General features: G+C 44.5%; 1 protein-coding gene across 1 annotated transcript; it reads left to right on the top strand.

The window, feature by feature from the left end:
- Window positions 1-1,543: 1,543 nt before the first annotated feature.
- pcdh12 (protocadherin 12) lies at window positions 1,544-20,844 on the top strand. Its single transcript, XM_040120203.1, has 6 exons — window positions 1,544-1,586; window positions 1,918-4,855; window positions 9,069-9,160; window positions 13,585-13,736; window positions 19,367-19,531; window positions 20,208-20,844. Exons 2-6 carry the CDS (start codon window positions 1,988-1,990, stop codon window positions 20,459-20,461), a joined length of 3,531 nt encoding a protein of 1,176 aa, XP_039976137.1. The 5' UTR covers window positions 1,544-1,586; window positions 1,918-1,987; the 3' UTR covers window positions 20,462-20,844.
- The last annotated feature ends 6,343 nt before the right edge of the window (window positions 20,845-27,187 follow it).

Below are 27,187 nucleotides of genomic sequence, written 5' to 3'. Positions count from 1 at the left end.
TTATGAACCCAGAGCCCTGTCAGTAGGGCCGTGCTCTTCTCTGTTACCTCCTCAGTCATTCACCTCTCCGTCCAGTGGAGGTCTTTCATTGGCAGGTGACAGTGCGCTGACGTCTTTACGCTTTAGACGGTCGCCGTCCCTCAGAGCTGAGAGGAAAGCGATACGCTTGAACCTTCTTCAGCCTGATTCTCTGTCAGCCTGCAGAGACCAAATGAAAAATAAGCTCTGTGCATGCTGGGAAACCATTTAGCTTTCATCAGTGGAACTGCAGCTGTGAGCTCTGACTGGTTTTAATGCTTTTAACTTGGTGTCTGCAGGTTTCTAAACAGAGACTGAAATAATGTACACAGTTTACAGTATATGCACCTGAAATCATATCTTAACAAAGTATATGTTTCACGTTGTCTTCGTCAAATGTTTGACAGCATACATACTTGCTCAAGTCTGCAAACCACCTCTTTGATGTCTCTTGAGTGAATCACAACCCAAATTGTGTGTTAAAGCTCAGTACAGGTTATTACAGTTTCACTCGAGAATGAAGCTTCTCAAAAATGCACGACACTCTTTCTTAAAGCTGTAAATTGTCCATTTTGAGCAGATCTCTAATGCAAATCAATCCTAAATCCATATGAGCCGGGATTTATACTTGATTCGAAACTTGCAGATGTTTTCACTAACGAACAAACCTTTAACTGAAAAGAAATGACTGAAAAGAGCTCCTGCCATGATTTGCTGGAAATGTTTTGATCCCTTTGGCCTGTGGTTGAAGATGAACGCTCTAATTCTTCATAATTATATTTGGGGAAAAAGCTGGAATGTGGCTTTTGTCACATTAAGGACAGGCCTCTGAATTTTGAGCGTTGGTATCATAGCTGGTTGAAGGACTGCTTTTACGTCCTAAAACCAACTGTGTCATCTTGTTAACTTCCAAGGACATACAACAAAAAAAACCTGGCAGATCAAAGAAGAGAAAGCCGTCACTTCGTTGGATGCCCTTTATTGTGCATGCGTCAGACTTTAGGTTTAAAGAATACACAATAATAACTTACTTTTAGAACTCTGAACAAAAAGCCTGTCTGCTTACACAGGCATTTTAATGCAGAGCGTTACTGACGACTGGCAGCTCTGAAGCTGTCGCCATATTTATGATGACGGCCTGTCTTCATATCTATGTTTGTGTTTTGGCTGTCAGTACCGCAGACCATTCCTCATTGTGACGGAGTTCAGTTATATGTCTCGCCGTGACCTATAATCCCACTGGGATTTATCTTAACACAAATTTTCCAAATGATTTAAGGGCCCAGGCTGCAGGTCGTGATGAGATTACGCAGTCCGACCGGGGGGACAGCGAGGTGGTGTCATATTTCTTTAAAAGCACTCCAGAGCTGTGCTGAATTTCCTCAGGGCAGGAGGGCATTTCTTTGTGTTGAGTCTGGATTTATTTGCATATAACCCTCCTCCTCCCTTCGGATTGGCTGGGGCTCCACCAACATGTGCAAACCCACATCCAAACTTTCTCAGTTGGAGCAAAACTGTCCCGAGTAGAGGAGGATGAACTGAGAGGCTGGACGCCAGCAGCTGTATGAGTGAGTAACAACCGGCAGAGAGAAGCTTGTAGTGTATGAAGAGAGAGAGGATGATTTCTTAATTATAGGTTTCTATAATTGTCTCCTGACAAAATTGGAGGTTTTTTTGTAGGTATTTGCTTTACAAACAGTTTTCTTCACTAGTTTGGTTGTGGTTGTTTGTTTTGTAAGAAGAAAGATTATTCTGAAGAAAAACTGTAATTGATCATCATTATATCTGATGTTTGTAACAGAGAGACTTGATATTTTTCATTTCTATTTAAAAAAAAGTCAGTTTTAAAGTAATTTAAAATTCTAAAGTAAAAAAAAAAAAATGTATTTTTCTTTATAGTACGGGGCAGTTGTTTTTGGAGATGTCAGTTTAGCCAGTAGACAGGAGATTCATTTTACTTCACATCAGTATGCTGCTGGCTCTGCTTCTGGTTCTGAGTCTTTGCTCTGAGGCTCGCTCCTCTGAGCCGTCATCAATAGCTATCCAGTTCCGGGTTTGGGAAGAGCAGCCGGCGGGAACCCAGGTCGGCCGGCTGGTGGACGACCTTCGGCAGAGGTACGAAGGTGGTCCTCTGGAGGATTTCCAGGTGGTAGAACACGGAAAAGCCCTTCCCTTCTCCGTCAGCACTCGAGATGGGGTTGTCTCCACCCAAGGCCGGCTGGACAGGGAGGAGCTGTGCCGGGGCTCGGACTTGTGTGAGGTGGCCTTCAGCGTCCTCTACAGGAAAAGCGGTGCTGTGAACTGCCTGAGGGTTCATGTGGAGGTGATGGACCTGAACGACCACAGTCCCAGCTTCCCCAGTCCTCTGCAGGAAGTGGAGATCTCAGAGACGGCCAGCCTCAGAATGCGTATCCCTCTGGACCGGGCGGTAGATCCTGATGCCGGGCCCAACAGCCTCCAGACCTACTCGCTGTCTGTCAACCAACACTTCGCTCTGGATGTGATGGTCGGTCCAGATGGGACAAAACAAGCAGAGCTGGTTGTTATTAAAGAACTGGATAGGGAGGTCCAGACCTCTTTCGACCTCACCCTGGTGGCATGGGATAAAGGGAACCCCCCCAGATCTGGAAGTACATTAGTCCGTGTTAACATTCAGGACTCAAATGATAACAGCCCGACGTTTGAGGACAGCACTCCGACTGTGGAGCTAGCTGAGGATACAGCCCGTGGGACAATCATCATCAACCTCAAGGCCACTGACCCAGACCAGGGTGCCAACGGGGAGGTGGAGTACTCGCTCAGTAAGCACACACGTACAGAGGTTCAGAGGCTCTTCCACGTGGATCCACAAAGTGGAGCTGTGAGTCTCAGAGCACCCCTGGACTATGAAGCCCAGGCCTCTTATGAAGTGATCATACAGGCCCGTGATCGAGGGCCCAACGCTATCCCCTCGCACTGCAAACTGCACGTCAAGCTTAGAGATGTTAACGATAACGCACCAAGGATACACATGACCTGGACTCCACCCAACTCACCTCTGGCGACTGTACTAGAGGGAGCACTAGAGGACACATTTCTCGCTCTGGTGATGGTCTCTGATGCAGATTCAGGAGAAAATGGCAAAGTGAGAGCACATATTCAGAAAGGATCCGGCCCTTTCCGCCTTAAACGGATCCACGGTGACAATTACATGATTGTAACCAATGGCAGCCTGGATCGAGAAAAGGTTATGCAATATAACATCACTCTCCTTGCCCAGGATTATGGAGATCCTCCACTTTCTTGTATTAAACACCTGCCTGTCCATGTTCTGGATGAGAATGACAACGCCCCAGTGTTCTCCAACTCCCTCTATAAGACTTCCTTCAAAGAGAACAATGTTGCTGGCTACCATGCTCTCAAAGTCGAAGCTCACGATGTTGACCTGGAGCTCAGTGGAAGAGTGTCCTACTTCATACATAACTCCTACGACCTTGAGAGGGAAACACAATCTTTCTCCATCCACCCGACTAGTGGTGTTATAAGCATCCAGCGCCCTCTGGACTATGAGGAATCCAACACCTACTCTTTCATTGTGGAGGCCATCGACCACGGTCATCCACCTCTCACCAGCACCGCGACTGTGCAGGTTGATATCGAGGATGTGAACGACAACTACCCAGTCATCAAGGAGCCAAAACCCAGAAAGGGTGTGGCCTCTTTAAGTGTACCTGTCAATGCAGACAAGGGTGAGATAGTGACGGAGCTGGGGAATGACTTGGAGGAGGCATCCAACCATTTTCAAATTAATCAGCCAGTCAGAGAGGGACTTGTTGGATTCCTTGCGTCCACCATAAAGGCTGAAGACCCAGACTCAGGGCGCAATGGAGAACTCCAGTACCTCATTACTGATGGAAATCCCTATGGACTCTTCTTGCTGGATCAGGTTACAGGCCAGCTGTTTGTTAACACCACCAATGCTACTGAGCTAATCGGGAAAACATTTAAGGTGGACGTAGCTGTATCAGACATGGGCACTCCCAGCCTGGCCACCAAGGTGACTTTGGAGGTGACTTTCATCAACCTCAAGGACCATCTGAAGAACTCGTCACCTGGTAACCGTGGACAGCTAAGCTTCACTATGATGATGGCGATCTGCCTGGGTGCTACATGCCTGCTACTTCTGTTGGCCATCGCTTTGGTGACGACGTTCTGCCGCCCTGAGAAACGGGACAACCGAGCTTACAACTGCAGACAGGCTGAATCAACCTACACCCGCCATCCTCGGCGCCCCCAGAAGAACATCAGAAAGTCTGACATTCAGCTAATTCCCGTCATCCGGGGGCGAAAGGAAGATCCTCCTGAGGATGACAGTGAAGCGCAGCCACTGGCTCCGCCTCCAGTGATGTCAGAGGATCAACAAAATGAGAGCCAGTATACATTAACCCCATCAGTCATGAACACAAGCTTTCATTCCCAAGGTTACCCAGAAGGGGATGCCACTCAACCTGTCACCCATCACTGCAGAACCCTTTGGAAACCTGGAAACATTGAACTTGATGGCACTTTGCCTCTGACGCCCGCCACATCTTACCGGACTCTTCGGAAAGCCAGGAACCCTTCATCGTCCTCTTCAGTCTCACATTCAAGCACCTTAAAGCGCCAGGCTCGCCCTGAAGGGGAAGAGGCAGAGCAGGCGTGTTCGGGGTCCCAGGCGACTCTCAGGAGGCCGAAGACCTCGGAGGGACGAGGGGGGCATGATGCAGAACACCGGCAGATGCTTCGAAACCTGGTTCGACTCTCCATGGCTGCATTTGGGGACTCCATCGAGCTTTCCTCAGCTTCCCCGGAGGTGCAGGTGAGTTGTGGAATCTTACTTCCAATATTTATAGCAATAAATATTATTTCATCTACCCTGGTAGCTTCAAATTGTTAGTTAGCTTTTGTTTCCGAGTTTGATGATGTAGATCATCAAGACTGATGTAGTTCAATCAGCAATGTTAGTCACATTCGCATCTGCTTTCCAATTCACAGCAAAAGTGTGGAGGTCAGTTCCTCTCTCATCAAATGGATTTTGCAGAGTCTTCATATGTAATGCTCTATTTGTATCAGAGAAAAACCTAAGACTCACCTAAAAACATGCGTGTAACGGCAAAATAAAGCTCCATCATGTAAGTGTATTCACGAGGGACGAAAAAAGTAGTTTCTGGAGGGTACATTTAGAGAACTCAAATACAACGCATGCTTGGAAGCATGCTAACAAGCTGACAATGTCTTTTATAACAAACTTAAAATTGAGTTCACTCAGCTCAGCATTCCTTAAAACTCGTTAAAATCATGCTGCAAGACTTAAACTCATGATTGAGGTTCTGAAGTTGGGTTCAAGGCAGCAAATGATAGCTATACTGCAAGCTGAATTAACAAATGTATCCATTTACGTGGCATTAATGATTTCACTAAATCTGCATGATGATTTTTTAATGTCTTCTTATTTACATTTTTCCACTATAGCTTGAACATTAAGGCTAATGTGTTGCTGCTGGCTCTCATTTAAATGTAATTTACTTCCATCTAAAGTATGTGATCACATTTATTCCAACATGTGCTTATAGTTAGTGCTGGAGTAATTAAGTCTTCCCCCTGCAGGCTTTAAGATTAATCTGAGGTGAAGTCCATTAGAAAGTAGAGAGCCCCCCCCCCAACACACACACAGACCAGCTTCCCTTACATTTTCCCAGCAGCACTTCTGCTTTTTCAGCCTCCTGTGTGATGACTTATTCATACAGGCTGAAGGCTTTAGTTGAGTGGATGTGTGTGTGTGTTTGTGTGTGTGTGTGTGTGTGTGTGTGTGTGTGTGTTTGGGGGGGGGTTAAATAGCTGACGGATGATTGTGAAGCCAAAAAGCAGCAAGTTTATTCAGGTGCTCATGTGTCATGTGACAGTAATCCCCCACCTTCCCGCAGCTCCGACAGTCCTTTTTTTTCTTGGTAAGTATCACATATCAGATTCATATTGAAACGGGGGGGGGGCAAAGTAAGCTGCTATGTGTCTGAGGTGTAAGCTAAGACCACTCTGACATGCTGCTCTGTCGCTTACAAATGACCCAAAAATCACTTTTACTGAGCTGAGCTTGAGTAGGAGGAAAGAAAAACAGCTCAGACTAAAAACCGCAACTCAGAGTGCAGAGCAGGATACCGAACCAGGGCACAGCCGGTCAGCTACAGATACCGTATCTGCCCAGATATACTCATTAGAGCGGTGTGGATCTGCCTTAAAACACAATGTAATGACAAAGTTTTCCAGAGTTTTGTCTTGTTTTTCTTATTGTTAACAAAAAGAAAACAGGTGTTGCGTGTGTCTCTACAGCCTGATATGTCTTATTCCTCTGAGCCACACACCTCCATTGTGTCCAAACAGCATTAAAAACACATCAGTGAGCCACACCGTTGCACTGGGTGACACGTTCCTTCATCACCATGAACACACACACACACAGTAGTTTAGTTTGACTCAGTCCCACACACACACACACACACACACACACCGTCCTGCTGCCCCAGACACTCACCATAGCTCCAAATGTGGATTTATCCGCCACTGAAAATAGTCCCCCAACAAATTCACTATTTACTCCCGTTTGAGTAATATTTGCCAAAAAACTACAGTGGCCGGCATTTTGAGGAAATGACTGAGCCTCTTTAAAAAGGGAAACTATTTACTGTATTTGTGAGGAACCAGTGGACTTGGAGGGAAGTTGGAGAGTATTGAGAGACGAACCAACACTGGTTTTGGTCTTTAATGGGATTTGTTGACAGTAAAAAAAAAAAAGTGCCATATTAGATTAGCAATATCTTTTCAAAATGAAATCTCTCAATCCCTCATGGGATAAATACAATCAGAAGAAACAGATGCAGTGTTTTAGTAAATCACATTTGTAAAGTTAAATGTGACTCGTTCATCTAATCTGAGTGTTTCAGGGAATATGGACAGAATCACTGATATACTTTGGTCATGTGAAGCCTTAAAATTACAGTTTATTGAGTTAGTAATATAGAGAGGAATGAAAAGTATGGTTTTCCATGACCTGCTGAAAGAATTTATATTTACTCATTATGTTAGCAATTATTTTACAAAAGCGGTATTCTAGATTGGTTTTATATACCTTTAAATTCAGCCCGTCGTACTTGGTATCTTCAGAAACGTATCGATCTCCACGAGAATATAAAATAGAGCTCTGTGGGTTTGAACAAGGCTTGACCAAAACAATGAGTTTGTACAGCTGAAGCCGCCACTGGAGGTTGTTTTAAAGGGAAGAAAACCCACTTAGAACTTCAGAACTGTCAATATTTTTTCAGGAATAATCTAAAACACGTTCACATACAATTGGCCTTTTTCACAAGAGCTCCGTCAGTCGGTCGGAGTCACGAACACGGCCGCCAACACAGCGGCTCTAACACTGCTGAGCTGTAGAAAGGCTGCGCCGGCTGAAACACAAACCCGCGTCATCAAGGGCGAAAGTCGCTGGCAACGCCCAGTAGACAGAACAAAGAGCTCGGCCAGGTCTGACATCCTCACGTGAATCCCATTAAAGAACGGAAGAGGCTTTTTTTCTTTTTACCCAGCATCCCCCTCTCCATGTTCCCAGTCGGCCCAGTTGGCACTTCTCTGGCTTCAGAAGTTTCTCTCCTCCCTCCAGATTGGAGAGGAAGAGGCCTGCTGGACGCCTGGGAGGAGGGGGATTTACTGTTCACCTCCACCTCAACACGCACACACACACACACACACACACACACACACACACACACCCTCCACTCATCCAAATTTTGAAGTCCATCCTGGAAGGAAACCGGCCAGAGAAGAATAGGCTTTTACGTAGAGGCCATTTCCTGTCGCTGCAGCAGCATGCATGTGCAAAAACACACAAATGTCATGGCTAAAACAAAGTCATATTTTAGCATGTGAACACACACAGACACACACACGCAGACACACGCACACACACACACACACCTTCCCCAATGTGTGTGTTTCCTCCCTGGTGTGCAGTGTGTATCCGCTGTATAACAGAGCTGTCAGCAGAAAGCTCTGAGCAGTGAGACGGACGCAGCCGCTCGGTTCTCACACTGTTAAACTAACTAAAAGGGAAAGAAAGAAAATGTTTATTCACTTTTTACCTGAGCGTTGCTGAAATCAGCTGCGCTTATTGTTCAACCAGTCAGACCCACAGAGAGACAATCCCGCTGCTCCCAGGACAGGGGTTCGATAGCACATTGCCTCGGAATCGGTCCAGTTGCCTTATTGTTACCCCTTCGGTTCAGCTTTCCACGGGGGTAACAACCTGAAGTTAAAAACACTGAAGATTCATTTGACGTGCGAAATCACCCTGTGTTGGCTGAGAAGGCCGACACACTGTTCATAATCTGAAACAACCTGAAAACCAGATGAGCAGCAGAGGGTATGAAATGCTGAAGAAATGTCAGAGCTTTAGATCACCTACTTTGGCACAGATTATGTTTCACAAGCTGTTTCTCCAAATACCGGAGATGATTGATTGATGCACGATCCGCATGAATTCATGAATTAACTGCAAGATTTTGCTCACTGACGTTGATGTGCCGGGATCGGTTTAGGGTATTTTACCACAGAAGGCTCCTCACCGGCTCACAGGGAGCGATTAAACCAAAAAGTCAAACGTTCAATTTTTGTCCTTTGTTAATATTAATCAGCTACAGCCGAAATAATATGCCACAGATGACGCCGGTCATTTTAACTGGCGGGGCAAACGGTCAGCGTCAGCCAGAGGCTCAGCCGGCAGAGCAGATGGGGCACGTCGTCCGCTCCTGTCCACATGTCGAATTGCCCCTGAGTGATGTGCTCCCACTGGTTAGGCCAGTGCCCTGCATGGTCGCTTGTGCCTTTGGGGTGTTAGTGATCGTGAGGATGGGTCATTCATGTACAGATGTACGGATGTCAGGCGAAAGAAGTCTTTGGCCTAATGCGTGAAGTCCTTGTTCTAACAATTTTCTCCCTCTCTGTTTCACTTTCATCCCTCCTCCTCTTCCTCCCCGCAGCAGATATCCCAGCTCCTCTCCCTCCTCCGGCAGGGTCAGCTGCAGCCGAGGCCAAACTTCCGGGGGAACAAATATTCTCATCGCAACGGCAGGTCAGTCTGATTCCTCCTCCTCATCTTGCTCCTCCGTCCTCCACCCTCCTCCTCCCTCTTGTCCTCCTCTGATGTAGACCCAGCTAAACCACAACAGAGCCAAACCAGTAGGCTCCTTCTGCTTTCAAATTTACATTCCCTGATGTTTTTTTTTTTCTTTTTGGTTTTATTTTTCATTGTCTGTTCTAACCAGCTTGCATTTAAACATAAAGAAGGTTTCTCATTACTTTACCATATAACCGACATTATAGCAACATCTGTTTCTTGCATTTGAAAATGACGTTCTGGCAGAAGTCAGTTTGATCTCAGAGGAACTTTGTAGTTTTGTTTGGGAAAACGTATGCAAAGTACAGTATACATTCTTTGCAAAAGCTATAGGGAGTTAAAAAAATAGTGAACAAACCAAACAACACCTAAACATAACCTTTACCTTAACATTAATTAACTGAGCCAATCGTTAATCCTAGTAGGTGGTGTGAAATCAGGCTGTTATTTGACGAACCGAAACTGTCGGTATTGTTGGGAATCACAACAGTGTCGTGGTTTTCATCCAATATGAGGAGTTAACTTTCTGTAATGTGGTGAGACCGCACTGTCTGTCTCATGTGGTTTTCAGTCTGAGGTCTTCAAAAGGAAAAGGATGAAAAACAGAGTAGCTGGGTTGAGTTGGTGGCCGTCTGTTTTTACCACCAACTCACCTCATCATGTCGATTCCTAGTAGATACGACACCAGGCTGAACATGTCAGATACTCAGTTTGCTCATAGATAACATTCAAATCTTCTTTTTTCTGAACATTAGAACTGTAATATTTGTGGCCCTGGTGCAAATTTTCCCCGTGTGGCCAGATCCTTGCCCTGCATTCGTTGAATGTTTTGTTACTGGGTAGCAAAGACGGGACCAAGTCCTAACGCAGGTCACTAGACACAACCCCAGCCTCTCCGTGCCGGCCTTCTAGGAGACGTTTAAGAGTTTAAAGACATTTGGAAACGTCGCCTGCCCCGTTCCACTTGGTCTGTAACTTCTACACCACTGAGTCTCGCATGAGGCTCACATTAGAGGTGAGGGAGAGTGTTGTGACCTTAAAACAGACTGAAATCCCTAAGAAAAAAATCAGCGTCTCCTCCTCTCCTCCGTCACCCTCTTCATCAGCAGAGGTTTGTTTCGGAGCCAGCTGGCCGCAGGTTGCAGACTGTGATCACTGCCGCGCTCTCTGATCAAACCAGGCTGCCTCCGGTAGCCGGACAGACGGACTTTAAAGGGGCATGTCACCCATTTTAAGAACTCACAGATGTTTCTCTTGAACCTGAACATTTCTGTTTGCGTTTGTCAATCTGCAAAGATCCTCCCCAAAGCTAGGAACCGCAGAGCTGGCCGGTGAATACGGGAAGTTGGTTGGATGATCTGTAGACAATCAATGGGAGAGTGACCCAGCTTAGAAAAGTCCTTGTAGTTATTCCTTTTTGATAAATTGCTGGGAAAAGCATGTACAGGTTGTCATGTGTTCATTTAGTTTTATGAAAACTACTGAGCAAACTCTCCAATCAGTGCGGCTGTGGTGGGTTTTCAGCCTGCAACTACTTTTTATTTGAGTAGAAGAGTGTGAATGTTTTTGGGTTTTGTGAGATAAATTGGGCAAGTTCACCTGATTAAAAGTTACAGGCTATATTCAAACACAGCAGCAACCTCTCGTCCAGTTCCTATAGAGACTGATCACACCATCACACAGATGCAGGCATAGTTGCCCAAAAAAAGCTGCCTGAGCCTGTGTTACTTCAACAGAATATCCTCACGTCCCCATTCGGACTCCATTCCATACGTTTGTTGCTAGAAGAACTAACCCTCTCCAGCCCTAAGCAGAAGTTTGGCCTACTTTTATAACACCTGGGCGGGTAGAGGCTCAGATTGGGCTATTTGATGTCAGGTCTCGCACCTCCGCCTCTGATTTCATACCGAAAGGATCAAACACATTTATCTCCGTATAGACAAAGACGGGAGAGGAAAGGCTGCTAAATTCTACGAACACGTAGACCTGTGAAACCCTGAGCCACAAGCACAAATCCAAAACGGATGAAATGGGATCCAGCCGTCCATTTCTGCCTCCTATCTACAGTATAATCCGGACTGAAGAGGCGGTCGACTCTTCTGTCGCCTTGAACGGACGCAGTACTCGTTTGTACACCATCAAAAACACCACATTCGGTACACGTGTAGACGCCCATTAAAAAAGAGCAGGCATGTCTGGCACCACTTCACCTACTTCCAGCGTCCCTGCAGGAGGTAAAAGTCTGAAGAGGCCAAGCTGTAAAGACTGACAGCTACACCTTGAGGTGCAACTTGAAAAGTATCCCAAGTTTAAACAGTGTCACAGCTCATGTCAGATGTCTGTGTTTTTCCTGTGTTTTTATTTCAAGTTCAGTGAGGCGACGTTCGTTTTAGCCTTTTGCTTTGAGTTGATGTGGTGAAAGACCGAAGTTGTGGCTGATAAAAGTCTTCCTCGGTGTGTCTGACCGACTGACCTGCCGTGACTGAAATAACAGCAACAGACAAACAGGACACAAAGTCAAACCCTCAATGTCACAGGAAGAGTGTCTCATAACCCCCAAAGTGTTAAAGTGTGTGTCTGTGTGTGTGTGTGTGTGTGTGTGTGTGTGTGTGTGTGTGTGTGTGTGGGCGTGGGCGCGAAGGGCAGGCTATAGCAGCTCCGTCTGACTGATTCACAGGAAGCAGCTACCTCAGTGTCGCCGTGGCGATGAGATTAGATCTGACATCACCTTGATACACACACTGTTTCACACTGGCACTGTTGAAACACTAGCACACACACTCATGTGCAGACCTTAGACTATATACATAGTGATAGGAGATCAGCAAACGGTTGTGAGAATCATTTGGTCGTTCGGAAGGATTTTGGAAGCCAGTGACAAACCGTGTTGAAGGCCGGATTACCGACCGGGCAGAGCGGGCAGGTTCACTCCAGATCCTGGGGGTCTACATCACTTGATTAAGCACAACTTTCAGTTAATACAAGGTCAGAAAATCGGGAAAAAGACCCACCGTCATCTCCTGAAGCCGCAGTCGACAAGTTCAAATGTCTCCCGTTCACCAACAGTCCGAAACCCAAAAACCGCATAGTATGAGTTTACTCTCAGAAAACTGGGGAAACCAGCACATTTCGGCTTAAAAAAATGATTTTAACCATTAAACAATTACCCACATTGTCTTTTAAGTCAACCAATTTATTGATTAATCCACTAACCATTTCTGTTGTAGAGCCCTGTTTGATTTGTGGATGTCTGGGGAAATGATGAAGCTGACATGCACAGTGGGGCCCGACAACAAATGTGTGCCCCGGGGCCCTCGAGGAGGTTGTTTCGGCCGTGGCCGTGTTGTCCTGCTCACAGTGAAATCAGCAGGAAAAGGGTTCATGTGCCTTGTTCTGAACGTCAGGGACAAAGGAGCTGTTTTGTGGTTCAGTTCGAAGGACTTGTTTTGTTCATGCCGAGCTTTTATTTAGATCTTAGTCATGTTTTGAACACTGGCAGGGTGTTTAAAGTTGTTCTTTACCAAATCCGTGAAGAAACCATGAAGTAACTTGAACAGGACCCAAGCGGCAACATCTCATCTCAGAGTCAGATAAGATTTTAATCCTCATTGTCGGGATAAAATGAGGCTGCGTGTTTGCTCCGGAGTGACTAACTCGTCTGTCGGCTCACCTTTATCTGACGGGTGCTTCCTGTCTGAGCCTGCCTGCAGCCAAGCACACTGGTGCCGTAGCTCTACAGGTTCAGAAGTGTGTGTGTGTGTGTGTGTGTGAGGGGTTGTTTGTGGTTATCACTGGATTTGTCAACTAAAACCTCAGGAATTTTATCACCATTTTATCTCGCTACACCAAACCTCTGGCTCCATATCTTTAGATTCACACTGGAGTTCTGTCTGGTTTTTATCAGGATTTACTTTCTTTGTTTCTCTGTGAAAAAGAAAAAAAAATGTTTTCATGTTTTATTTTTTCTTTTAATTCTTGTTCTTTCTGTAAATTGCTACTCAGTTTCTTACATGATCCATGAAAATGTCTAAAAAGTTGTCTCAAACCAAGTAGTACATTTATCAATCTTTTATTTTCCTTTCATTTTCCATATCAAAGGTGTAAGGAGGATGTTGCATATTGTACAGATTGTAAATCAAATTATAAGACCAACTGATTTTGGGGCTATATAAAATTTACTTTATTGGTCTGATTTGTATTGTTCTTCGGTGTCAAAGCAAACACAGGGACTGACTTTCTGACTCAAGGTTTTATGAGTTCACTATCTTTTTATGTTTTATGGAGAAAGGTGTCAATTCTGATGTCATCTGACTGTTCTGTGTGTGTGTGTGTGTGTGTGTGTGTGTGTGTGTGTGCGCGCGTGTTCACGCTTTCTGCAGATATGGAGGCCAGGACTGTTCTGATTGGCAGAGCACCAAAGATAGTGGACATGGTGAAAGCGAGGCTGGAGATGTGGACTGGGAACCAGGAAGAGACTCACCCATAGACCCACATCTGGAGGAGGGGCTCAACAACCTGCTCAACAACCCTGGTACACACACACACACACACACACACACACACACGCACACACACACGCTATGGCAGTGACTTGTTTGAGGCTCATAAATGCTAATGATTTCCTGCTAACTGAGGCTAACATCGTGCCCAGAGCTGCTTCATCAAAATCCTCCATCAAATCCCTGTTTTATACTGATGCAATTGCCATGACAACAGAAACACAATGTTCATGGCAACATCTAGATCATGTAATTGGTAGCATAACAACATCAAGGGATCAATGAAAGAGAGTCAAGACCTACCAGGAAATACAGCAGCCGTCTCTTCCTATTTTGAAGAGACAACTACAAAGTAAACTGGTGTCGCTGAGTTTAGCGGTGGCCTCCTGGTGAAACTCAATTCCTCAGGACAAAAGCAGTTGAACTTTGACCCCTGCAGAAATATACAGAGTGGTCACCTACAATGGACACACACTGACAAAGGTAGAAAACAGGACAAAATCAGGAAATAACACAGTGGCAGGTCATACATCCACATCCACCCACACATCTGGTTTTTTCCTACAACTCGTGATGTGTCAAACATGCTCAGAGACATGTTGTTTCTTTTTCTTTGTCTTCAAATGGGATTTTGTGTGTTTTCATGGTTGAATATTCCCCCAAACACTGATGGAAAGGTCTCATTAGGTTTCCCTTAAACCACCTGTGTAGTTTCATCAGTTTACTTTATAAAACACCGGCGGCAACACTGACACCTACCAGTCCAGTGTAAAGTGTTAGCTTGTTAGTGTTAGCTTCCGTGGCCTCACGTCAACTCGTGAACTCGCAGCTTTCAGAAAATTTCCACTTCCGAGGTCGTGAGTACATCGGGGGGGGGGGCTTTCGTACGGACTCTTCTCGTGAACACGTGAAAACAGCATGAAGGCAGCATGAATTTAGTAGCATGAATTCCATGTCATTAGCCCGTTGTGTATGTTTGGTCACTGGCATGTTAGCCTTTCCATACCGAAGGCTGAAATCAGGCCGTGAGGCTGTAGGACACCGGATGGGTCCATGACCCCCAGCTTCACGTCTTCCTTGAAACCATGACCGCCATCTTTGCCAAAGTGTATATTTTTTGCTACCGGACCTCAAACGCACTCAATGCTTATTGTTTAGCCTGGAATTCCACAGCGGTATGTAGGCCAGCGCTGGGATTGTACAGTGTCTGAGTGTGTGCAGTAGGTGTGTGTGTGTGTGTGTGCGTGTTAAACAGTTTCTTCCTGGTATTGTGGTGGCCAGAGCCGCGGGGTGAGCAGAGGGGTTCAGCGACTGATGATGGGTGAGCGAGCTTCACTTCATGACAGGAGGGAGTGAAACACAAGTGTGAGTGGGAGTATGTTTTGTTATGTGTGTGATGCTTGACTCACCTTCTACCCTGCAGGCTCTGTTATCAGTGTAACTCACACCAGAGTACTGTGACATCTCACTGTGTGTGTGCTGAAGCTTTGATGAAGCCGTCAGTGAAACACGCTCCTCTTTTCTTTTTTGTTTTTCTGACCTGGGACTGCTGCTCCTTCTCCAAGACTGTCGTTATGATTCACGCAAACACATACCTGTCTCCTTGTTCAGGTCTGGTATGATATTATGGGTGTTGAGGGTGTGTATGAGTGTGTGTGTGTGTGTGTTTTCTTTGTCTGCTGGGACTGTGGTTGTGTTCTCAGGGATTCTGTTGTTAAATGTAAGCTTATGACAGCGTGTGTCACATTATACCATGTGTAAAACGTGTTTTCTTGTCCAAATGTTTTACTAGGAGTTGAAATCACAGTGCAGCTCGCAACGTTATGGCATCGTCGACCACTTTGACTGAAGGTTTCACCAGACAAAATCACAAACAACTGAAAGGCAGTTACCTGTAGTCCATCTTTTTCTGTGTGGATAAATAAAGAGGAAAAGATATAGGATCTCTGAAATGGCAAAATTTCAAAGATAAGACTGACATTATTCTACGTCCCATGAAACAACCAAAGCCAACAATGAGTTGATCCTACTAACCAGTACCGTGCGTGTTTTTAAACCCTGATATATCTTCTCTCTGCGCCATTGTTTGAGAAAAACTGTTAAAAACACACTGTTGCACTGGGCCTCATGTTCCTTAATTACTGCGATCACACACACTCTGCAGTTTATTGTGTCTCAAGCCCACACACACTGTCGTGCTGCTGTAAGTCCTCACCAGAGCACCAAATGTGGATTAATGCGCCGCTGAAAATAGTCCCCAACAGATGCGCTGTTTCCACCTGTTTGTGCAAAATGCGTTAAAAATAAAATACAGATATTTGTGTTTAAATATTCACATATCGGGCGGCGAGCTCGGAGCTGAGGGCCACAGACAGAGAAGGGAAGTTAGAAAGTATTTAGACTGACCAGTACATTGTTGGTTTTGGTCTCCTCAGTGGATTTGTTGAATAATAAGCTGTATTTCTCTTTTTTTGGGCCTGTAAAACACTGAACCTGATGTGTTTTTGTACGAATCAAAACAACCTGTGGGACATGAATTTTAGGATGAGTCAGGTAGAAGTAACCCTGTATACGATACTTGTTAAACATGAAATTGGCTGATACTGAGAGTCTGAACTGAGTGGTGTAGCTGCTCTTCTCATCCTCTTATTCCCGACATCATTCATTGTTCTTACGCCGATTCACGCTGTGAATGGTGGATTTAAGCAGCAGACTTTTTATCTCTGAAGGATCCTCTGAAACTCGATGCGTTTGGTAATTTAAAGAGGATTTTGTGTTCGGAGGATCTGCGGTGAAACGCTGCCAAAACAAAGGGAGGAAAGGGGGCAGAGGGAGGGGAGGTTAACTCTGGGTGCGGTCTGTGCCACACTGGGTGTATGCATTGGGGTGTGTGTGTGTGTTACTCTGCGTGTGTGTTCGTAAGTTAATTCCCTGCATCTGGTTGTGATTAGATGAAGGAGACCACAGGCTGATCGGCCTGAGCTGAGAGCCGAGGAGTAACTTTGCAGACTCGCAGTTTAAATTCGACATGTGATAAATGTTGCTGTTGCCAGGTAAAGTCTTGTATCTCTGAAATATTTTCAGGCTCTGAATGAAAAACATTGTTATTTCAGTCTGATGACCCATTATTCAAGACGAGGAAATAACTAAACCTGGAGAGAGGCGTGAGATCTTCAACTGATCGGGAAGCAGAACAATCTTGCATTGATGTGTCTGACGAAACTTACAAACAGTGTCTCACCTACGTAGTTAACTGATCAGAGAGCAGCGACATGTTTATTTTTCACCTGTAAATGTCTCACTCAGTACATCTTTTAGTCATAGCTCTATAATAACCAAATTTATTGGATCCTTATCAAAAAATATTGTGTGTTTACGTTGAGATTATAGTATCCATGGCAGAATTGATTTTTTTTTAAACCCTCAAATCGCAATAATATGCACTGGCCTCATAAATTCAGAATCGGTCGGGCTCTAATTTTGACTTTAAATCAGCGATGCAGGTCGGTCTGTTCCGGATCGGGCCCGAACGTTTGATCTGTGATCTCGAGTCAGAGAGCAGTCGCAGCTTCAGGTTTTCAAGAGCAACACGAGTTTCGAACAAGCTGCTTACGCATAAAACAAATAAAGGTGATAAAAATGACAAAAAGGCTACATCAAGGAATAAAGATTGATTCTGTGTGTGTGTGTAAGGATCCACCCAGTTTTATATAGGGCCATAAAGTCTCAAATGAAAGCTGATGCTAATATAATTATCGTTATCTATTTAAAATGTGTTTAAAAAGCTAAAAATGCTTAAAAACGATATGAGATAAGTATTACTTTGTGAACAGTGATACACTATTAGTTCAGGCTTTTCCCCTAAAGTCTCACATTTTGGAAATGTATTAGAAATGCTCTTTGACGAAAAACATCTGCATACATTTCTTTCTGCGTGGCAGAATCGAAATAGCAACGCTGGACGCTAATGAAGTAGCAGGTCAGACTGTCTCCATGCAGACAGAGCCTGTTAAAAACCAGAAACTGAAACGAGCAGTTTGGCATGTTTCATATAAACCCACTGTTCTGGCCTCTGTGCTCCTCGTTCTCTGTTTGTCCCTTCCATCTATTCCCCTGAGTGACAAGCCGTCGTGCTGTTTCTCCCATCTCACCTCCCCAACCTGTTTCCAACAACACGCTGAGAGGATCTTTCGTGGTTTGCAGACTAAATTAGATCAGATGAAACTTAAATAGCTCTGATGGGAAATCAAGAGGATGCGCGAGCAGATAACAGCATACGACCAGGAAGAGCAGGACGTAAACAGGATATAATGAGGATAAGAACAAAGAAAATGAGGGTGTTTCACATTTATGTCCAGCGGACAGCATATTTTACAGTATCTAAATAAATGAAATGAGACGTATAATCATCTGGGCTATGTTTTCTCTGTGACTCAGAGACTCAGTTTGTGTGTTCTTCGCTCAGACACACCCGGCGTTTACTCCCCTGACGGTGGCTGGAACGTCGGACTGGAGGCAGCGAGCAGGCCAGCAGGGCTTTTTGTGGCGGTGTGGACGTGATGTTTAGCGTACGTTCGAAGCGCGCTGGACGCCATGGATGGCAGGAAAAGCCTGTTGACGGCAGCCAGATAGAACCAGTGTGTCATTTCCTCCTTTTCCTGCCTCGTTCTCATCCAGCAGACGCACAGAAACTAACATGGAACATTACACTTTGTCTGTAATCTGCTCTGGAAAGGTGTATCGCGACAGGGAAAGTCTGGGAATATAAGACGTTTTGGTTTTTTAATGAATCTGTTTGCAGGACTCCTGTGTCGCATTTGTTGCAGCAGACAGATTTCACACTGACAGAAATACAAACCCGCAAGGGAGAGCAGATTTTAAATTTTACAAATCACAAAACAGTGAACAAGGAAGTGACTAGACCAAAGATCAGAATATACTGCATCTCCCTTTAGGCTGCAATGTGAGCAGCATTGTTCACACTTATCTGTGCACAATATGTGTAAGTGTAAGTCCTGTACATGAGTACAATTTTGAGATATTTGTACTTTACTTGAGTATTTCCATGTTATGTTACTCTATTCTTCTACTCCACAACATTTCAAAGGGAAATATTGTACTTTTTACTGCATTTACTTGACAGCTATAGTTGCTAGTTACTTTGCAGATTCTGATTAATAGTACAGAATATAACCAACAATAAATGATGACGTATTATCATAGATTAGTAGGTAAAGTGCGTAAAGTGGTTAAAAGGGATAAAGCCGCTACATTACAAGGAAACCCTGGTCAGCAGTTGCCGAGACACCTTGTGACAAAAAATGGCCCACGGCAAGTAGCAAGGCCCCAAGGTGATGCACGTGTTGTCCGACCAACAGTCCAAACCTTGACGACATTCAGTTGAGATTCATTCATTCAGAAAAACAGATACAAGCAGCAAATCCTTACATTTGAGAAGCTGGAACCAGAGAATATTTGACATGTATGCTTGACTCAATGATTGATAGATCATTAAAAAACTTGTTGGCATTTTATTTCCTGTCAGTTTGCTCATTGATTGAGCAATGCATCAGCGCTAGATCCATCTTCACAGGCTCTGCTGGTAAAGCTGTGCAGTTCAAACATCTCACGTGGATCTGTCCCTCACTGTCTCTCTGTGCAGACGACGTCTTCTCGGAGGTCAGCGACCCGGCCTGGATGGCCAGACTCTCTCTCCCGCTCGCTGGCGACTATCACGACAATGTTTTTGTCCCCAATGGGCCGCCGTCCCCTGATAGTGAGCTCCTTCCCCGGGACGGCCTGGACTCCTCGTCCTTCTCCACCTTTGGTAAAACAACTATGTTTGCTTTCACATGAAATCAAAAATCTCTGTTGATCTCTTCAAGTTAAAGTAAAAATCATAGCAGTTAAATCTATTTAATTGCTTTATATAAACAAAGTTGGTATAAATAAATAGCTGCACATTTTTGGTGCATATTGTTTTGGTGCAGGTCTCAGTTCTTTCACTTCTGAAAGACTATTGAGGATCAGATGGATTCAACCAGTGCTGTTTTTAAACACTGACAAAAACATAACATTAAAACTTCATATGAGTTTGTCTTTATAAAATGTCACATTTGTAGGATCTCCAAGAAATGTAGGTGTTAGTTAAGTTAGTTTTAGGGTTGCAAATAATGGTCCAATCTTCATTACTTTTGTTTATTTATCTATTTATTTACATTTGATAATCAGAAAGTATTTTTTTATGTAAAGGCTATTACAATTTGATTTATTAAAATTGCTACTGCTACAAAAGATATTAAGTTTATTATAATGGAGGACAAAAAAAAAAAAAAAAAAATCACATTTCAGAGGCAGTAGCCATTGAATTTTGACCATTTGTGCTTAAAATTTACTGAAAAAAATGATCAACTATTTAAAGAAATGTTCTAGTTAGAAGTTCTGTTTTTAGTTCCCAGAAATAGCAGCAGAGTGACACCTCCTTGCCTTCTCCCTGCTCTCAGGTAAAACTCCAGAGAAGGACGGCCCACTGGGCGGGGCCCTCCTGTCTGAGGTCAGCACGCTGTTTGAGATGCTGATGACGCAGAAGGCCGACGCCCACCCCGGCCCTCGACCCGACGTCCTGTACCGACTCTCTGCAGCGTATCGGCGCTCGCTGGGCCTGGACGGCACCGCCACACCTGCTGCAGGCAACGCACCAAGAAGCTCTGGGAACGCTGAGAAGAGGTCGGGCCGAGCTACACCGTCACGACTTTAATCGATAAATGTAACGTCCGTACACTGAACACTGGAAAAGACTGAGAGCTGAGCGATGCAGGTCCAAACAGGAAGTTACAGAAACTGTTTCTGTGACTGACCGAAAGACGGGATCTTTGAGGCATTAACTGATAAAATACGTAAATGATTTAAATGACTGCAACTGTAAATAACGCCATGATAAATCTGTTTTTTGTACAAACAATACTTCCGGTGTCAATGCGGCGACAAGAGTAGTGGTCTCAAGGTGTGTTCGCACTGTCTGACGATTGTGACTCAAAAGCGGGAGTCAAACGAAGATCGAGTGAAAATAAAAAAGGCGTTTACACGGTCGCTTTTCAGAGCAGAGGTCGGTGAGCGGCGGGCAATCAACAAAACAAAAAAAAAAAACATGGGTGAGGAAGAGAAAAAAAAGAAGAGGAGCAGGCAGAAGTCATAGACAGGCAGGCAGGCAGGAGGGGCAGGCAGGCAGGCAGGCAGGCAGGCAGGCAGGCAGGCAGGAGGGGCAGGCAGGCAGGCAGGCAGGCAGGAGGGGCAGGCAGGCAGGCAGGCAGGCAGGCAGGCAGGAGGGTCAGGCAGGCAGGCAGGCAGGCAGGAGGGGCAGGCAGGAGGGGCAGGCAGGCAGGCAGGCAGGAGGGGCAGGCAGGCAGGCAGGCAGGAGGGTCAGGCAGGCAGGCAGGCAGGCAGGAGGGGCAGGCAGGAGGGTCAGGCAGGCAGGCAGGAGGGGCAGGCAGGCAGGCAGGCAGGCAGGCAGGCAGGCAGGCAGGCATGCAGGCAGGCAGGCAGGCAGGTGACTAGGGTTCAGCCGCTAAAGCTACAGAACACAACAGACAATGTGTCCGAGGACTGGGGGAAAAGGAGTTGGTTTATACGCTGAGGGACTAATGAGGGCATGAGGAGCAGGTGCAAAGGTGGGAGAGGGGATCAGGTGACTGGAGGCGCCAGGAACACACTGAGGGCAGCTACTGGACAGGTGGAGAATGACAGGGGAGGGCAGTGAAAGCCGGGCATAAGAAATGGACAGAATATGCAGGATGAGTTCATCTGCAGGAGTTTCTGATGTTTTAGAAGGAACATAAAGCTAATTTTTATCTGCTTTTATATGACAACAAAAACATCTTTAGCCGCTGCTCCCACCTACAGACTCGAAGACTGATGAAGTGGTGGGATGCCAAGAGTGAATGAACCTCAGTGCAGGGTCTGGTATCAACTGCAGACACTAGAAGACGGTGGCACAGTGTCTTCTGCAGAGATGAGAAAGACAGATGAGAAATTCTCTTCCCAGTTAGCCACTAGGACTTTATTTAGAAATATGACGCGTGGCAACACAATGCTCAAGAAAAACAAACTTCGTTGTGCCCATTTGCTATTTCTGTGTGTGTGAACAAGGTGTATCGTTTCCCGGCTTTCCCCTTTAGATTACTTTGTATGGTTTCTCACAGCCTCTAATTTTTTCTCTGTGTTTAGTTAGAACAGACCTTCAGTATTACACACCAAAGTTTTTGGACTGAACAAACAACATTTTGATGAGCTTTATATAAAGTTAGTGCATTTCATGTCAATCTGGCCTGCAGTTGGTGAGATACTCTTGCTTTGGACCACAGGTTAAGACAGACTGACGGACTGACTGATGACTGAAGCATCCTTGGACCCATTTTTATGAACACGGATGTGTTGAAAATGACAGATCCTGCTACGATGGCGCCACAGCAGCTGTTGCATTTTGACCATCGGTAAATCACGAAGCATCAGGCACTTCGATTCAGGTCTGGTTAACAGTAAACGAAATGAATCAAGCATGGCGGGAGGAGGACAAGGACAGAGGAGTCCGTAGACTGAAAGAGAAACAGGAACGAAGGTTTGGACGGATTTTGCTCCAGGATATTTACTCAGAAAAACAAGTAGGACTGACGAAAAAACAGACAATGATTTGAAAGAAAAACAGGAAATGAAGGGAGGAACGAAGCAGAAACTTCAATAACAGAAAGAATTCATCTTTAAAAGTGAATTTGAAACTCCGAATGTTTCTGGTTTCCTCGGTGTACATTATCTCTCACCTGAAGGCACTGGAACCTCATCTCCGTGTGTCCTTATAACCCGGTCACGTAACGCAGCAGCAGCAGGGTCGATCCCTTCTAGAAGGATGAATTTTTGTCTGACAGGATGTTATAAACCCCACTGTTGTCCAGAGTTTGGCCAGCAGAGAGTGAGCCAGTGACCAGAGGGAAATGTCCCTTTTGTCTTTTTGTTTTTCCTCAAGACTTAACAACAACAATGAGCTGAATGAAGGGAAGGGAGGAAAAAGTGTTTGTTGTCAGTAGAGCGGCTCGGTCTGAACTTCCCATGCTCGACGTGTCTGAAGTCCCCCCTCCCGAAAGTAAAATACTTTAAGATTAATGTGTAGGTATGTTGTTTGGTTGCGATACCTATCCATTTGTCTTTTAAATTATTGATTTAACTTCCATCCAAAGTTGTCTTATTTGTCGCTTCTTTTTTTTTTTTTTTTACTGTATTGCGCAAACCAGGTGAACAGCACTTTGTATATAGTCTTTTGTAAAACTTTTTTTTTTTTTTTTTTTTTTAATTTTGTACCAAGAAAACTTTTTGTTTTGTTTCATTGAAAGATAGATTTGTAACGTTTTCAATAAAATGTGTATCATTACAAGTGGCATTCAGAACTTCATTGGAAAAACTTCATTTTTTGATGAAGTTACTGTTCGAGTCCCTCCCTGCTGTGCGAAGAAGAATTGGGGTGTGTGTGTGTGTGTCCGGACTGACATCTGCTGACATCGTGGGAGGACTGAGGACTTGAGTGGGATCAAACGTTTGGTCTCCACGCAGTGAACCGCTCATTTCAGGTTGGAGCCTTATTTTTGGGGTAAGGTGAGAATGATGTTTGGTCAAGGTTCGGGCGAAACCTCCAAGTGAGACCTCTGAAGGCAACGCAGAGTCGTGCCACTGGAGCCCAAGTGTGTGCGGATGGTGACTGCTTAGACGTTCGCTTTGTGCATAGCGCCCTCTGGAGTTTAAAAGACACAGTTACACAGAGTGGGATCACAGAGACCCTCTCCCGAACTACCAACAGCTTCACCTAGTGGCGGCACCAGGTAACAAACAGCAGCAGAATTTACTCTGCCTCCCTCATTTGAGTTGTTTTTTATTATAGTGTCGATGTGAGCTTTCCTCTCAGCAGGGTGGTGGAGATGATCGGTTGTATATAGACCGATGGGTGAGTTGTATTTGTGAAGGGTCACAGTTCTCACGCTTGTTTAAATGGTGCATTAAATTCAACACGGCCCTCACAGAGGTAAGTTGCTCCAGGCCATCGAACGCACTGACATCTGGCGGCTTTTAGAAGTTACAGGAGGCCGTCATGCGACACACGTGTAACATTCCTGAATCAGAAAGACATATATCATACGGCACTGGAGAAATCAATCAGAAATTCTAGTTGAATAGTCCATCTCGCCTTCTTTTCCAGGCTTCTGAGACAAAGTCAACGAAATTAGACAAATGAAACAGCCACGCCAGTTGTTGACCGTCGGGAGCCACGTGGAGCCAAAGTTAACTCTGTTATTAAATCCTCATCATTTGTACAGTACGAAGGAAGATGGGACTCTTCTCCTCTTCACCTAGAACCTCCGCAGTAAATGCACACACAGTATCACAATAAAATGCTGCATAAATGTGTTTCCAAATAGCCGTCATGGTGTTTAACCCCAGGGTTTTTCAGTGCGTGTCTGGCGGGAAGCGATCACTTGGCAGCCAGTATGGAACAGACGAATTATCATCGCAGCCAAAACTTGCTCAACATGCCGTACATACACCGACAGACAGTACGGTGCTGCATGTCAGTACCGTGTGAAGACAGACTTATCCTTTAATGTGACGCCTTAATCGTTTTGAATGGTTTTCCCCGGTTTAAACGTTTCTCTTTTTCAGAGCTTGTCTGAGAGAATGTCTTTCAGACTCAGAGGGATTTTTCTGCCTCCAGCTCACAGGCAGTCAAGTCCAGGTGGGTCGAAGTCAAACCATCACGGACTCTGTCCTCAGGCACCAAAGGGTCAGCACCGGTGTTATTTTTCAAACGGATATATTCTTTAATATTAAGTGCTATGCATAATATTTCCTTAATAAGAAGGGATTTCCTTGATTTTGTATTTGTCTTTATTATGTTTTTTTTTAAGCATTTGTCACTGGTTCACTTTTGAAAAAAAAACAACAACTTTTAGTTTGAATAAGATACTTGGACTAATCCCTTCTTGTTGATTAATATTACCAATATCGCATCTTCCATCCATTTTCTGTTTTTAAGTTTTCATTGTATTCCATGAAGCGTGAGCCAGTTATAATCCAACATGACTCGGGAGACGCCTGATGAGCAGCGAGCAGATCTCAGTCTGCAGGGGGAATTTAAGAGACAAACTGGTCCAGTTTAGATTTACTGAGAAACAACGAGAGCAAAACAAACATTTTTCTTTCCCCACAGACGGAGAGTAAACAGGTAGGAGAGGGAGCAGCAGCCCTGTGGTACAAAACAGATCCGGAAGCTGCTAATGCACAGCTTGCTATTAAACGTGCCACCTGTGAGTTACCGAATGCGAGAGAAACCAAAATCCAATAAAAACTCGATTAGAACAACACTAGTATATTATATGTAAACCCCAATAATACAGGCGGAGTATACACTTATTTCTGGCAGGAAATGTGAGGATGTTTGGGCCGGAGAGTGAATCCCAGGAGGAGCTGATGTGGAGGAGGAGAAGTAGATTCACCTGCTGCAGAATAAAGCACAGCCGGGCCTCGGCGGGGACACGCAGAGAGAAGATACATAAAAGCAGAAGCAGCGCGAGAACAACAGGTGTTTAATTTTGATCCAGTCATCTCAGATGATGAAAGAGCTGGAATATCACTTAAAGCGTTGGAAATAAACCGTTGTTTGTATTGAGGAGGAAAACAGAGAAAAAGAAATGGTCTTCTGTTTGTGTTCCATTTACACACCGATGGAAGTTTTCTGATGGACTGCAACCGGGGGTTTACCGGTTTCTGCTGATCTTGTCAGTGTCGTTGCGAAGGAGTTCAACTACTTTTCCCCCAACCGTGAAACTGGAAATACTTCGTACTCTAAGTCAGGTGGGGCTGCTTGTGTTAGCGCCGGGGTCCGGTCCGAGACACTTACTGTGAGACCCTAAACAGCAACACACGTCCCGCTGGGAAAACTATCCCCACGACACACGAAGGCACAGAGGGTTAAAAATATATACACATACGCATAAGTGGCGGTGGCGGAAGGTAACTAAGTACATTTACTCAAGTGTTGCACTTAGGTACAATTTTGAGGCACCTGTACTTTACTCTAGCGTTTCCATGCTAGGCTCCTGTATACTTCTACTCCACTAAATTTTCCAGGGAGATACTTTGCTACTTTTTTTTCCGAAACCTTATGGATTCAAATTTCGAAGGGACCCGGTCTCATGTTTCAGATGTTTATGGTTTGTTAGTAACTCGACTGACGGCATTCTCCCTCTAAACTTCTCAGTTGGTTTCATTTAAACAATCTGTTCCGGGCTCAAAGAGGGAAAATTATCCAGTATTTCGCAAAACGAGGCAAAACTTCAGACAAAAAAAAAAATGAAATTCTTTGTTATCTTCTCGGGCCTGATGACCATAATTATAAAACATTTTCATCTCTTCGGGAAGTGCTCAATTTTTAAATCTCTCCAGGAGCAATTTTTCAGCAACATGACTAAAAATCTGAGCTGATCAAATTTCCAAAAGAAGAAACTCGAACATATAAATACCGAGCAACGGTGCAGTGGTTTCTCTCTGAAGCTGCCTGACACAACTTATGTAAACACCAGCATGAAACATTGTTAACACAGTGCTAAAAGTATTTCGTACCATCCAAGTATAACTCTGCTGGTGGGTTTTTGACCCCCCGGCTTGCCGTAGTGCGCTTCTTTGAGCTATGTGTTGCTGTTCTGACCCCACACACATCCACCAAAACTCTGGTACTTCATTTCAGCTTTCAGGCTGCAGTTATTGATTGTTTTGGCAAAGTTCCTGCTAAGTGCTGGACGAAAGGAGAACGGACATAAAAAAAAGCCCCTTTTTGGGCTGTTTTTCCCCTTTTAGATATAATTTACCTGAAGTTTACAACCTCTGCAGGAAAGCGCATTTATTTTATTTTCTCTCTTTTTTACTGATTTTCTTTTTTTCTTAGTGCTTTGGGAGGGGGACAGGATGACTAATGAGTTGTTGAACTGTGTCTTAACTCTTAACTTTTACATAACAACAAATAACAAGCTATTCATCAGGGGAAGCAGCAGGCAAACCGGTTTGCACTGTTTTCTGATTCTGTTAAGGGCTTTCTCACACCAGGAATATATTTTTTCACAGTATACTATGACTGATTGACGTTTCCAATGTGCAAAACTCAACAGAGAATTCTCCGATCTTTGGGTTCAAAATCTCACACAAGCTGCAAAATGAAAATAACTTTGAAATGAGCTACTGCATCACGCATCCTGGATCATTAATTATTAGTCTTTTACTTATTACTGTTATTTGAGTGTAGTCATCATCTAATAACAGTGTCATTGTCGAATAACAGTAACAAAGTATCGTTAAAACAGAGAGTAAAGGTAAAAGATTATACAAATAGCAACAAGAAAGTCAATACAACAAACATATTTAAATGAAATATTTTCTATTGGGGAAAAAAAAA

The sequence above is a fragment of the Xiphias gladius genome, chromosome 23 (genome assembly GCF_016859285.1).
Source record: "Xiphias gladius isolate SHS-SW01 ecotype Sanya breed wild chromosome 23, ASM1685928v1, whole genome shotgun sequence".
Lineage (NCBI taxonomy): Eukaryota > Metazoa > Chordata > Actinopteri > Istiophoriformes > Xiphiidae > Xiphias > Xiphias gladius.
This window is presented reverse-complemented; position numbering and strand designations above follow the sequence as displayed.

What these genes read in the sequence shown, in the direction of transcription:
- pcdh12 (XM_040120203.1), top strand. Translation starts at nt 1,988, where the DNA reads ATGCTGCTGGCTCTGCTTCTGGTTCTGAGTCTTTGCTCTGAGGCTCGC. An exon ending in TATTCTCATCGCAACGGCAG is followed by an intron (nt 9,161 to 13,584) that starts GTCAGTCTGATT and finishes CGCTTTCTGCAG; the next exon opens with ATATGGAGGCCAGGACTGTT. An exon ending in CTCGTCCTTCTCCACCTTTG is followed by an intron (nt 19,532 to 20,207) that starts GTAAAACAACTA and finishes CCCTGCTCTCAG; the next exon opens with GTAAAACTCCAGAGAAGGAC.